General features: G+C 37.6%; 1 protein-coding gene across 5 annotated transcripts in view; it reads right to left on the reverse strand.

Annotated features, from left to right (window-relative positions):
* The window catches only part of PTPRM (protein tyrosine phosphatase receptor type M), a 995,286-nt gene that overhangs the window by 346,805 nt on the left and 633,180 nt on the right, over positions 1-15,301 (reverse strand). For 3 of the 5 annotated variants that reach the window (XM_068237197.1, XM_068237198.1, XM_068237195.1), the window contains exon 14: positions 14,747-14,821. The exons of the other annotated variants lie outside the window; for them this stretch is intronic. In XM_068237197.1, the coding sequence (XP_068093298.1) occupies positions 14,747-14,821 (75 nt within the window). The remainder of the gene's footprint in view (positions 1-14,746; positions 14,822-15,301) is intronic. 5 annotated transcript variants of the gene reach the window in all.

The raw sequence follows: 15,301 nt of genomic DNA on the forward strand, positions 1-15,301 counted from the left end.
TAGTCTTAATGTAACATATAAATCCCTAGATTACAAAATTGTTTCCTAACACATAGTCATGATACCTAAAAGTTACTGTGATCAATCAAAGAAGCGTATAAAAACAAGCGGCACTACGAGAGTTACATTCCTCCAAGTACAAAAGGAGGAATGTGAGTAGTTGGCAGAGAGGTGTATCAAGTCACAAACTGCTACCTCAAAAATGGATACTGCATGTTCATGATAGAGATTGGATACAGATATGATATCAATAAAGTAGAGACAGTAGACAATCAGGCACTGCAGCAGTGTTACATTTATTCCGTGTTCAGATATTCAGCAGTATATTCCAAACCATATGTTGTATATAGTGGTAGGTGAGTGAGTCACAATCACATAGTTATTGCACACAGTGACAAAAATCAACATTGGTTTTATCCTACCAGTATTGAGGCAGATGGCGGTAGGAGCAGGGCAAAAATTGTTGTTTGGAATATACTGCTGAATATCTGAACACGGAATTAATCTAACACTGCTGTAGTGCCTGATTGTCTACTATCTCTACTTTATTAATATCACACCTAAAAGTTAAATTACAGAGCATTAACCTCCCTGGCGGTATGATTATTTCCGGATTGTAGGGTCTTGTCAGCACATTTCTGACCCTAAAATCAGGAAAAAATCATGCCGACAGGATGCCTGCAACATCCCTAGCACTTATTCACCTTCCTGGAATCCAATGCTGCAAATTTCCCTCCATCCTCCAGGTGGCGGTGTAACCATGTAGTGTGATTGCCGACGGCGATCTCACAAGAGTGATTCAGAGCCTCCGAGGACAGGAAGGAGAGTGACTGCCAGCATCTGGATCCCCCGGGAGGTGAGTAAAAAGGCCCCCTGCTGTTATGCTGGGGGTCATACTTTCTGACTATCCAGCACAGCAAGGCTAAGAGCTGGATAATGGGATAGAGGCTACACAGAGCAACTGCAGCTCTGGGCTTCTGATAAGATGCAATGACAGCGCAGTGCGATGTTGCGCTGCTCTTGCGATAGCAAACATTCAGACAGATACAAGACAGACTGGAGTGAGGTAGCCAATAGCAACCACAGAAATGGCTACCTGCAGGGAAAGGACTAGGAGGACAGAGGTTGACAGAATGAATGCTTGCTAATCTAGTCACTGCCTCAGTGACAGCAAGCATTCACAAAGACAAGAGTGAGGTAACCAATAGCAACCACAGCAATGGCTATCTCGCCAGGACAGGACAGAATCGTCAGGCAATAGCAGAGTCAAAAGGCAGGCAAACATAATACACAGACAAATATACAATATATATGATTTCCTAGCGTATTACAATTTACAGCTATCAATGAAACTACAAACGACTGACTAACATATGTATATATCGGCGATGAACCGATATATAACATAAGCAAGGAAGACTGGCTAGGAACTGGAGCAATACAGCGAACAAGGCTAGGCAATACAAAATCTCTATACTAGAAGGAGTACGTATATATGTCCCCGTGGGAAATATATAGCGTAGCTCCACAGGAATAACTGAACTAACACAAGGAATATATTTTACAATAACAAGGGACCCAGTAACAGCCTAGACAGAGCTGAAACTATGATGGGTCGGGGTCTAACAGGAGAGGCAGGCTTTTATGCTGGCATCAGCCAATGGATGCAAGCATGCAAATCTCCACACAGCTGAATGGTAATCACTCAATCCTGAGCTGGCTTGAATACCATTTGCTAGCTGAAAGACCATCATAACAAATGCATGCAGTGCTATACAAGAACATGCATGCAGGAAATCCAGGGCTATCTGGCTGCAGTTCAGCTGTAGTAAACCATTGTTGGAATGATGACAGCATTCTGAGCTGTCCAGAACTGCAGAGCAATTGCAAATGATAATGTGACTCATTGCAAATGCACAACCGAATGCAGGCTGACAAGCCAGAACTGTCCATTTGTGGCTCCACCTGCAATGGACAGAACACGTCACAGGAGGAATCCTAACAGCTGCTCGCCATTGTTGTGCATTGAGCTCCCGGTGGCTAGCCTGAGCATAGCTCGGGGTTACCACCAGGGAGGTTAAGGTAATACTTTACAGAACATACAATATTTGATACAAAGTGAATTCAAAATTCACATCCTCCTCTTGTAACAGCAAAATTATGTGTTTTCATAGGCTGCAGTTCCCAATAAGGCTTATAGCAGCTTTATACATGTAATGTTTATCACTTCTGCTCTGTGACAGTTTCATCCATAAAACAATATGATTACAGGAATATGAGCATTCAGGAGTTTCATGATTGTTTTTTTTTTTCATTTAGCCCTAAATCCTGAGTGCCAAGTGCTATAAAGTTCCTGAACTGAATTCTAAGTAACAAAGTAAAGCACATACATATTTCCAATGACATTTAATGAAAAAACAGAAAGCACTCACGGGGCTGATTGTATTGTCAAGGGCAAAATAAACATTTTACTGGCATAAATCAGTTTAATTCCGAATAACATGTCAAATGTGGCAAAGATATCCACAATAAAAGTGGAAGACAAATCTTGCACTAAGCATACATCTGTAAGTTAATGTGTTTCTGACAATAGAAAGCAGCGCACTTCACTATGTGATTATTGTAAATAGATAAGGTATTGATTAATGAAAGCCTTACAAACACAGATGAATACAAACCTAGTGACTAGTGAATAAAATAATGACTATCACAAAAAAAAAAATCACAGATGGCAATATGGTTTTTAAAATTGCTGGGGTTCTCCAAAATCTATTAGTTGACCTTTTGGGATGTAATGAGTTGCTACAGATAAATACACCAGCCCCATAATACTATTTTTCCTAAACCTGGATGACTTGCAAATCTTTTGATTAACTGAATGTTATTTGTACTGACCTATAGTCAGAATGGAGAGCTAAGCTTGTTTTATGATTTGTAAGGACTAATTATTGCTGCTTATGTCTCATATGTTCTTTGATTTCACTTAAAAATCAAACACTCCAGCAGCGAATAAAGTGAATTGAGTGCAACTATACCAGCCACCCTGCTCTAGTACATCATAATGTTAATTGCAGTATATGGCGCCAAAGTGGTAGGTTGGGTGCCTGATTAGCTAGCATTTCAGCTATCACTACGGGTTTCGGGTTCTATTAGCTGATTCCCAATTACTAACTGGTAAGTTAGAAGTTTAGCTAGTGAATCGCACAACCGTAGCCAATCGGCAAGATGCTAGGCAACAAGTAGCTGGTTGAGTACTATATTGGGTGCTTTGGGTGCCAGAGATCAGCTAGTGTTTCACGTAGGCCAGGGGGTATAAGGCAATAGGAGGAGGGTTAGTGTTAGGCAGTAAGGTGGGTTAGTGATGGCCATTAGGAGGGGATTCGTTTTAGAAATTAGAAGTAGGATTAATGTTAGAATAAGGAATCTGGTAAGTTTATACTAAAATATTGGCAATATCATATTACCAATATTTTAACTAGCAGAATTATCTATGCCAAACTACATCTATCAGCCTATTTGTAGGGACTTGACTCTTGCAATTATCAGCTTGTAAATAAAATATCCAAGCCAAATTGTCCAAATTACTAAGCCAGAGGATTGTTAATTGTGATTCTTTGGTTTACGGTTCTCTTATAGTCGCAGACTACCTTAATTCTATGCATATGATGAGCCACAATCAGCTCCATTAAAATGAACCAGGATTCATGCATGTTCAAGCATGCTTCACTGTGCAACACTGCAACTCTACACTCCCATGATCCACTGCAATGCTTGGTGAGTACAGTTCTTTAACCACTTCATCCACCACTACAGTATATCTATGTCCTCTGTGACTTCATCTAAGCCACAAGGACATAAATATACGTCTTGTAGCTGAAGCATAGCTGTGCACGGTTGGGCATTGTTCCTGTGCACACCTCCAGCACTATCTGCTGCAGCACTAATTCATGAAAGGGAATATATGTTCCCTGAGCCAATAAGATTGATTTTTACTATTAAAAATGCTTTTATTTTCTCAGTTTAGGGTGAAAAATACATACTGTAGCATTATTTTAGAATCAATTACCCTCACCATAAATTGTGACAGGAACATAATCTAAGTTTTGTGATAAACGGTAAAAATAACCAAAACAAAATTTGTGTTTTTTATCTACAGCAGCACTTTTTATTTTTAATCTGGAATTGGTAAAACTTGGAAATGTGTTTTTTCTATTTTTTCCCCTCTTTTTCCCATTACAATGCACAGAAAACACAATTGTTTGAAGGAAAAAATGCTCTACAGTGAAAGCCTAGTTTGTCTTGGAAAAAACAACAGGCCTGATGCAATTCACTTTTTCTACTAAGTTTTCTCCTAACGATAATTTTTAATATTCTGGCCCATATGCAATTTACCTTTTCTCCTGAGTTTTCCCCTAGAAGATAACTTTTCATTTTCTATTTAGAATAACTTTTCAGCACCTTGCAACTGAAAAAGTACCAAAAAGTAGATGAAAAAGTACAATCAAAACTATTTTAAGTATTGTTTTGCTTCCAGGTGATCTAAAAGGCATTTTTTGACAAGTTTGAAAATATCACTTTGGAGAAAACTCAGGAGAAAAAATTAATTGCATATGGGCCCCTGTTTTAATAACTTTTCAGGACTCTTCAATTAAAAAAAGTACCAAAAATAGGTTAAAAAATACTGTCAAAAATAAAGTATTGTCTTACTTGCTGGTGGCTTAAAGGGCATTTTAATGATAAGATATACAAATTCACCTAGGAAAAAACTTAGGAAAAAATGTGAATTGCATCAGGCCCAATATATATTTTATTTAGGAGTCATAAGTATGGATAAAGTTATTGCTGACTGAATAGGGACATAGCTAAAATGGCAAAACTGCTCTGGTCCATAAAGAAGGAAACAAAGTCTATATGTGAAGTGGTTAATCTCCATGCATGTGCAAATAAATGAGCTTGTTGAGTGTGGTAAAAATTGGACTTTAAAAAAAGTCAAACTAACCTGCATGGGTATTTATGGACATTTGGAGTGGAGAGGAACCCCAACTGCAAAACATCCTTGTCCCAATGTTGTGGAACAAAAGGCACTCCCCTACTCTGTGTCTCACAAAAGGAGGTGGGGTTAATTAACTGAGGGGCTTATAGTGCTATCTGCTTACCCCAATTATAAGGAGACAAACAGATCGTTAGACTCAATGAGTAAAGGGGGTCTTTCTCAATTTTTCTTACTCATGCACACAAACAGAAACCCCTTGCTTTTGCAATTAATATAATTAAAATCCAGCATTAAAACCTATGTCTGATTTCTGGTTGTTTCTGTTTTCATCTGTAATTTGGAAATAGAAAACCTTGGATGCAATTTAAATATATAATAAATATACCAAAAAATGAACAATATCATTGCTATATCCATAGTTATGCCATGGAAGTCTATGTACATGTAACACCTTATTTTTTAATTTAAAAAATGTAAGTTAATATTATTGATGGTCTCAGATAGCTATTTATCTGCTGCCTCATTTGAAAATGAATGTATTTAGCTGTTTCATGAAAGCAGAGCACATGCATTAATCAATCAGGATAATTCTCCATTTCATGGTTGGCTGCAAAATATATTGTAAAGTGATCTATGCAGAAATTATTAGTCACTGTCCGAAAACATTGTCTGGAATAGTCAGATAATACATAAGCTTCAATGACACCATTTATTTCCTCAGTAATACATAAAAATTTGATTTAGAAGAAAGCTCTAATTTATTAGACCCTTAGCCTAAATACTATCAAATATAGTGAATCTAGCTGGTTTAGAGTGACAATTTGAAATAATGTATGTGTTATAATGGGCATGGCATGCACAGTAGGACACAGGAATTTTGACGCACATGTTAAAGGGGAACTTCAGCCTAAACAAACACACTGTCATTAAGTTACATTAGTTATGTTAATTAAAATAGATAGGTAATATAATCTCTTACCCACCCTGTGTTAAAAGAACAGACAAATGTTTGTGATTTCATGGGGGCAGCCATGTTTTTCATGGGGGCAGCCATCTTTTTGGTTGAAGGGAGGTGACAGGGAGCATGAGACACAGTTCCAACTGTCCTGTCCTGATCACCCCTCCCAGCTGCACACGCTAGACTTCAAAGTTCAAATTCAAATAAAAAAAAAAGTGCACCAAAACATCAGAACAAGAACAACAACATCAGAAATCCCATCATGCTTTGCACAGCATCAGGGGAAAAATGCCTGGGCAGTTTTCTTCTGTGCAGCTAAAAATAAGATTTGGGTAAGAAAAACAAAGTTCTGATGCTGTGAAACTGTTAAAGAAACACCAGGCCTTTTCAGTGCTGCTGAGTAGATTTTTAGTCTGGAGATTCAGGCATAGAATGAATGCAGCCTAAGTGTTCATCCAGAGCTTCATAACAACTTTACAATAGTATCTTGGTCGTGTAAAATAAAAAAAAAACATTACTTTTGTTTTAGAGCAGTAGTTCCCAACCTTTTTGAAGTCATGACACATCATGCCAAATGCTCAGATCTCCGTGACACATCACATATGTGTAATAGAAAAATACTAATAATAACCTCAAAATGGATGGAAAGAGTGCATTATCCTGAATACACTTAAAAATGAAGCCTTTGAAGAATATCAATAAAGAAAATCAGTGGGACAGGCAGTATAGGTAGCCAGCAATAAATGCCCCCAGTATATAGGTAGCTAGCTATAGGTGCCCGAGTATATGAGTAGCCAGCTATAGGTGCCCCCGGTAGCATGTGCTGGTGGCAGCGACTCACTCACCAGCTCCATGGGTTCCAGTGCTGACGTACTCTTCAGCGCCCCGCTCTGTCTCCCACCTCGCTACTCAATTCTGCCTCCCTTTCTGCTCATAGTTAGAACAGGGATAAAAAAAAATGGCCACCAACATCCACATTTGTGGACATCAGCAGCTATTTTCTTGTAGCCCTGCTGTCTACAGACAGAGTAGAGGATGAGGCAGAAGAGAGAAGCAGGGAGGGAGACAAAGTGGGACACGGGACATGGCGTGAGGCGACACATATCTGAGGCTGCCGCGACACATAAATGTGTTGGGAAACTCTGTATTAGAGGAAGGATTCAGCTGACAATGTTAATAAAAGGTTACAACCTTTTATTAACATTGCAGTGTTCATGCTGCTATGTGCAATGGGATAAAATATAGACATTTTTCTTAAATATCAGAAGCCAGTACCAAGTAAGTTATTTGCAGATAAGTAAGCAACTGACAAGTAAGCGTCTATTGTCTCATTTATGAAAATGAATAACCAAGATGCTACTGCTTTCTTTCAGTTAGGGCCCTGTCTGTGCCTTTTTTATTGCCTTCACTAATCATGTTTGCTTTAAGTAGTGAAACCATATGTAAGTTTCACAGCAAAGAGCTAGTATGTTGTAAACTGACAATAACAGCATCACCTGTACTGACACGGCATGTTCAGTTCAAAATTATCATTGTGCTAAAAAAAAATCTATACATCAAGGTTACAAAAACAAACAAAAACAAAAAAACAATATACCGGTATTCTTCTTCTATTGCAGCATTTATTTTGTACCTATATGATACCAACACTCATCCACTACTGATAGTTGCTGGTGCTACTATGCTGGACACATAAATTTGCTCTGGAGATTCCCAGCAGGAAATTGTGCTGCTAGTGCGGGAACCATGCTTGTGACAAATGCTTAATGTAGAAGTGGCCATCTTTGGAGAATTTTGACTTAGGGAGTTTAATTCCACTTCAAATCTCTCTTTTATAAAATGGTAAAGTCCAAACAAGACTCAAAATTGAATAAGGTACATTAATTAGCAATCAGGTCAATAACTGAATATAAAAAAAATGTAAGGAAGATGCAAAACATTCATCTGTGGAAATGGAAAGTTATAAACCATTCATCTAATCACTGGGGAGATTTTTACTTCTATACATATGTGCTCATATGCAATTAACTTTTTCCCCTGAGTTATCTCCTAGGAGAGAATTTTGATCTTCCCTTTAAACTAAATTTTCAGCATTTTACAATTGAAAAAGTACTGAAAAGTTGGTGAAAAAGTACTATCAAATATATTTTGAGAATTTTCTTGCTTGCTCGTGGCTTAAAAGGCATTTTATGACAAATTGTGAAGATATCACCTAGGAGAAAACTCAGGAGAAAAAGTGACATAGACTGCTTAGAACATTTTTGGTTAGTAGGATTTTATAGAGGGTTTCGTGCTTATGGATTTGTAGGCAAATCCTGAAAAAGGTGAAGAATGTTGCGGAGTACTAACCACAGCATTTAATACACCAACTATGGCATTGGGCCTACGAATACTGCCATGATGTTTCCCCTGTGGTGCAAATGAAATAGGTCACACCTGTGCTTATGCACATATACAGGGAGTGCAGAATTATTAGGCAAATGAGTATTTTGACCACATCATCCTCTTTATGCATGTTGTCTTACTCCAAGCTCTAAAGGCTCGAAAGCCTACTACCAATTAAGCATATTAGGTGATGTGCATCTCTGTAATGAGAAGGGGTGTGGTCTAATGACATCAACACCCTATATCAGGTGTGCACAATTATTAAGCAACTTTCTTTCCTTTGGCAATATGGGTCAAAAGAAGGGCTTGACAGGCTCAGAAAAGTCAAAAATAGTGAGATATCTTGCAGAGGGATGCAGCACTCTTCAAATTGCAAAGCTTCTGAAGCGTGACCATCGAATAATCAAGTGTTTCATTCAAAATAGTCAACAGGGTCGCAAGAAGCATGTGGAAAAACCAAGGCGCAAAATAAACTGCCCATGCACTGAGAAAAGTCAAGCGTGCAGCTGCCAAGATGCCACTTGCCACCGGTTTGGCCATATTTCAGAGCTGCAACATCACTGGAGTGCCCAAAAGCACAAGGTGTGCAATACTCAGAGACACGGCCAAGGTAAGAAAGGCTGAATGACGACTACCACTGAACAAGACACACAAGCTGAAATGTCAAGACTGGGCCAAGAAATATCTCAAGACTGATTTTTCTAAGGTTTTATGGACTGATGAAATGAGAGTGAGTCTTGATGGGCCAGATGGATGGGCCCGTGGCTGGATTGGAAAAGCTCCAATCCAACTCAGTCCGACTCAGACGCCAGCAAGGTGGAGGTGGAGTACTGGTTTGGGCTGGGTTGCTGCTGCACGCAATGTTGATGGTGAACAGATCAAAACACTGACAGAATACATGGATGGCAGGCTTTTGAGTGTCCTTGCAAAGAAAGGTGGTTATATTGGTCACTGATTTGTTTTTGTTTTGTTTTTGAATGTCAGAAATGTATATTTGTGAATGTTGACATGTTATATTGGTTTCACTGGTAAAAATAAATAATTGAAATGGGTATATATTTGTTTTTTGTTAAGTTGCCTAACAATTATGCACAGTAATAGTCACCTGCACACATAGATATCCTCCTAAAATAGCTAAAACTAAAAACAAACTAAAAACTACTTTCAAAAATATTCAGCTTTGATATGAATGAGTTTTTTGGGGTTCATTGAAAACATGGTTGTTGTTCAATAATAAAATTATTCCTCAAAAATACAACTTGCCTAATAATTCTGCACTCCCTGTATGAGGTAAGGCAACTAAAAACAGCATCAGAAATTTTGGAGCAGCCATAGGCTACAAAGGAAATTACAGCTTAAGCAGCGTTCACACAGTAGTTTGGGGTCCATCAAAAGACAGAGCTCAAATTACTATAAAAACAGCGTAATTAGGCAAGCCAGCAATAGCCATAGGCCATAATAGGGTTTATGCTAAAGTGGCAGAGTAAGATGGAGCCCTAATTATTATAAAAACATAATTCCCAATGGTGACCTAGAGGAAGAATAGTAATGAACGCCTCCTGGACTTTTGCAGGAGCAGGGCGATGTGTTTTGGGGCTTTACCCTGAGTCCAAATTTCCTGGCAGCCTAATTATATGTACACCTGTGGGGGACTGATCATGCACCAGACAAGCTGTGTACAAAAATATTGTATAAGAAATCAGGAATCTGCTGCTACACCTGTGGAGGCTGCTGCACATTGGGGAAGGTTGGGGGGGGAAGGGGGACTACCTGGAAGTGGGACTACACATAGAATGGTGAAAGTAACATAATAAGGCTGGCCTATGGGGTTGAAACCTATAAATTCCACCAAAAAAGAAAAAAAAAACACTTAGAAAATCCAGCCCTGTTTATAAGAAAACTCGTTCTTTAAGATGATAAAACACATAATGCTAAAACACTTTTTGTGTATTTTTCCTACATTTTCCTCATTAAAAAATGTCACTGTTTGAAATATATTCTTTGCTGTTTTTCTGTAACTTCTGTTCAATATTTCAAAAATGAAATAATTGTATCTTGATTTTGATAACACTGATTCCTGTACACTATTCAGCATCATTTCTCAATGATAATCTCCACCCAAAGATTTTGCAAGTCAGAAGAATGTATAACAAAGTTAAATGTTAATGTCCTACTGCTGCTGTGCATTTATCCCCCTAATCCTAGATGGGACGCTTCCTCTGTGCTCTCATTCTGCAGTGGGTGGTAGCATAGTGCTGTGTTCAATTCAATGGGGCTTCTCTGAGACTTCATACAGGCACACTGACATGATGGATGGCAATGCTTGGTACCAGCAGATAACGTATTATTTTATACTATCGTGACCTATAGCCCTTCCAACAAAAAACTATACTGGAAATGTATTTATTGTTTTTGCATGCCAATCAAATCCATAGTGTTCATTTTTTATTTAGTTTTATTTAGTTTATTAGAATTGAAAGTACCATTCTCCCAGTTCTGTTAATCACAGGAGAAAAAAAGGCCTGTCACAAAAGTGTATTTGCAAAAATGTGATTTCCCACTTCTTATAGCAGTAGCCATTTATCTGCAGGAAGCTGCTATCTGAGGGTTTCATTTTTATTATTGCTCTGAGTTCTATCACTTTTCTGCTTTATCTTGTTGATTTTCTAACAGGTGTCTTATCAGCTGCCTTGTTTAATAGCCAAGACATGGTTATTAAACTGTTAGATATTTAAGTGAACTCTATGCTATAAATGAAACAGAAATTAAAGTATTTGCTGATTGGCAGTTATCAACACAAGAACTGTGCAGTAGAATGTGGTAAGGCCTGTTCCACACCAAAAGCGCTTTTAAAGAGCTTTTCTGATCACCAGTGCTTTCCAGTAAGTGCTTGGACAATGAAATCCTTTGGGCTATTTCACATTAAACAGAATCGCTTTTTATTAAAATTCCAAAATTGCTGCATGTAGTATTTTTTTTCTGTAGAAAAGCAAAAGCACTATGAAAATCACTTCAAATTTTTCTTTAAAATCGCATGCAAAAAATTGCTATAAAAACACTATTGCAGAAGGCACTGAAGAGTTAAGCCTCAGTGTTTACTATATTGAGATCTGTCTAGACAGATCTCTCCTGCATTCTAATTGTTGCTGAATAAAACTAAGTAGACACATTGATCTACCTAAACAAACACAGAACACAGAAAAGTGAATTTCTTCAGCAACTCTATGTGGAATAACGACTTTTCATTGTGTACTATTGAGAATTTCCAGGATTTTATACTCCACTCTGAATCTAATCTATTAAGGCCAGTGCTCTTTAAATGTAACATGACTGGCTCTGTTAAGACTGTAACTTGTTAAATTTAGTTCTGACAAAATGGGTGAGGAGAGCTACATAAGTTACCAACAATCAAAACAACAGAATATGCACTTTTAGCTATAATATGGAAATTCCTACTAAAATTTTCATCATTTTAGACAAGACTGCCATGGTATGTCCCTGTCACAGAATGCAGAACCCATCTGCTGCCTGTACAACACAGAAAGCAGAGGAATAATAGTAATACTAAGACTCATTCTAGCTAGCTTCTATTGTTTCTAATTTGAAAATCACAGTTTAACTCTGTTTTAAAAGCGAGGTTAGATTTTTGCAGAGGCTACATAAGTTGACACCTGGATGTGTGGGGTCGGGTGTAACATGTTGTTTTTGTAAGAACTGCACATGGAAAACAGAAACGTGCATATGCAAGCAGTGGTGCAAATGATACAGGCTACATTGGGGCTTATGCAAGTGTGTGGGGAGGACTGATCATGCACCAGACAAGCTATTGCACAAGAAAATTTTATTGGACAGAAATAAGCAGCTGCTATACCTCTGGAGGTTGCTGTACTATGGGAGTCACCTGAAAGAGGGACTACACATGGAATGGTGACAGTAGCATATGATGGTTGGCCTGTGGGGCTAAACCTATTAATCCAGCCCTTTTTATGTGGGGAACGGTTAGAAACACTTTCAAACTATTAACTGTTTCTAGGATGTAGTTTAGTCGGTTTTTGTTCACTTGTCATCCTAATAATTAGGTTACAAAAAACTGATATTAAGTGGAAGCCTCCATAGTGCTTGCATACATGGGCATTTATATTTAATTTGTGTTTGAAAAAGCTTTTACTTGGAAATCAGAATAGGTGCTTAATGTGCATTTGAATATTGTTTATTTCCATTTCAAAATGAAATTCAATTATGTTTGAACAAGAAGTGATGCATTTGTATTCGAATAGTTTTAGATCCCAGGCATCAACTTCTTTCAGTACAATTAACAAAGCACTTCAAAAGCAGACTAATGGGAGAATGTGTATTTAAGTCAAAACAAAAATAAAAACATGTCAAATGTAACTACAAGTAGGTGTAAGAAAATCCTGTTAAAAATGTAAACTCTGTATTTTGAGTTTGATCTGCAAGTCTGATGCCTGTGTATTTAAATACAAAGAGATAACAATATAAACATTTCCTTCTAATGTCAAAATGGGTTAGAACAAATGTAAAGTATTAAAGTGGACATGAAATCAGAACTCTTCTCTGCTATACAAGATACACAACAGCATAGTAACCCTTAAACAAAACACAATTTCTTCCTGATTGTACTTCTAGTTCCTGATTCATGGAAGCAGACATATTTTTTACAGTCTGTGCTTTCAAATGGGCTTATCTGCTTATCTGCCTTGGGCAGTCATGTGACATGGGGGGATCAAATTACAACTAGTGATTAGACACAATTGAGGGGGAATTACACAGGATAAAATATTTAAATACATACAAGGCACATTTCTGTTATGTTTTTGTTGTGTCCTGTGCAAGAGTTCAGGTCCACTTTAAAATGTGTATGTATACCTAATAAGATTTTCCTCACATCCTGTCTTAGTAACAGGATCACCAAGGAGGACAGAAATGAGGTGTAATCTCTGTGGAACTGGACAAATACAGTTTTGAAAATCTGACAGAGGTTCTAATCATTTCCCACTAAACTGAAAGCTAAGATAAAATAATTTTATTTGTAGGATTACGCTCAGTGGTAACAAATATGCAACAGATGTGTATTTTTATTTTTTATTTTTTTTTACAAATGTAAATAGCAATATAACTATTTCAAGGTAGTTGACCTTTTCTACAAGGAAATCTGTATTTTAATTTAGGGAACTTTCACACTAATGTGTTGCATTGCTTATAATGAACACTGTTTTGTGCACTGAAATGTGGTGTGATTGAAAAATCTAGGAAGAGTTCACACCTTATTGAAAAGTGAAGTCAATGAAGGTGCACATTGGTCAGTTTGGTCAGCTTCTTTGCATGCATTATATTCCAGCACACCACAAATGTTGTTTTTGGTTGTGCTATATGTACAGTATAACACAACACAATGCAATGCCCCAGTATGAAACTTAGTTGAGGAAACAAATTACTAATCCTGCCCTGCCTGGTAAGTAGTCAGATATCATAATGGATTGTTTTAAAGCAGTATAAAACCCTGACATAATATTCAATAGAAACATGTTTTCCTACTTTTTATATGCCATGTGGTTATCATATTTGCTTCTGTGCATAAGTACAGTTTTTTTTGCTCTGAGAGCTGCCTTTGCATTTTATTCATAACTGGTTGATTCATTTTGTAATGTACGCAGAAATGCTTTGTGAGTGTCTGACTTTGTTCAGGAGTGTCTGCACAGTCAGAGAAGTATTTACTTAATTGTATCAAGTGAGGAATGTAAACACAAGATAACATTATCTCCAGTTTGGATGCGTCCAGCTTTCTCTGCAGGGAACTTGACAGTCCTGTGTTTAACTAATTGAATGCTGTTTTAATAAAAAATGGTGGTAGTATATAATATGCTGTAAATAATCTTTTAGAGCAAAGAAGAAATGCTGGGTTTCATTCCGCTTTAAGACTCTACTTAATGAATATCTTGAACTGCATCCCCAATCTATATGTACCGTGGAAAGGAACTTACCAAAATGGACATGGCTTAGCTTGCATATTGGTTTGATTAGACCAAGATGTTGATTAGAGGCTGGTCTAAATTCTCATGTCAGAATATTGGGAGGAACAACTATAGCTACACACATTTTAGCAACTTTATAATAGTCTTAAATAACAGTTTCAGAAGCTTAGAATAACACAGTACACAAACAATGACATCATGCAGTGAAGAGTAGATATTTATGATCAACATAAATGGAACACACTCTACTGGATCTCTAAAGTGCATGAGCACATGCAAGTAAAAATAAAGCAAAAGCAAAGACAATCACAAAATAAATAAACAACCACACATGAAATAAATTTTAGTAGATGGAAATGAGGATGGTAGGAGGCAGAAGGAAATGCACGATGAGTTGTGTGTATTTGAATGTCTGACCTGTTAGTTGGTCGTCGCCTGCAGCTGGGGCGATGCGAATGTATGGTGTTGTAAGCTGAGTCACGATTATTGCAGCTAAGGCAAAGGAAGATTTCCGGGTCAGCATGCATGAGGAGGAGAAGAAAAGCCAGACTGAAGCAAGGCCGACAAGAATACTGTTTTACCATGTCAAACACTGCAATATCATTCTGCCATAACACCTCCCATCCTAACTTCACATTTCATAAGTGACACCAGAAAGAATGAAGGAAAGTAAAAGAAAAGACTTGACTGTGAAAATGAGTTAAAAGCTCTTTGGCTAGATTTTGTGATTAATGATACAGTGAGAGAGATGCTGTACAGAACCTAAAGGAAGCAGTTTTACTCACACAGCAGTACAATTCAAAATACAGAAAAGCAGCAGATCCTTTGTCCACTTTAGTTAAAAAGAGAAGCAGCAATGATTACCTTGTGAGCTTATAGACAAAGCTCATATGGACTGTGTACTAGATTAGAGACATGTCACCTGCTAAGTTTGACAAGAATGTTTAGAGGTGACAGCGCACCACTAGCAAA

The sequence above is a fragment of the Hyperolius riggenbachi genome, chromosome 5 (genome assembly GCF_040937935.1).
Source record: "Hyperolius riggenbachi isolate aHypRig1 chromosome 5, aHypRig1.pri, whole genome shotgun sequence".
NCBI classification, from domain to species: Eukaryota; Metazoa; Chordata; class Amphibia; order Anura; family Hyperoliidae; genus Hyperolius; species Hyperolius riggenbachi.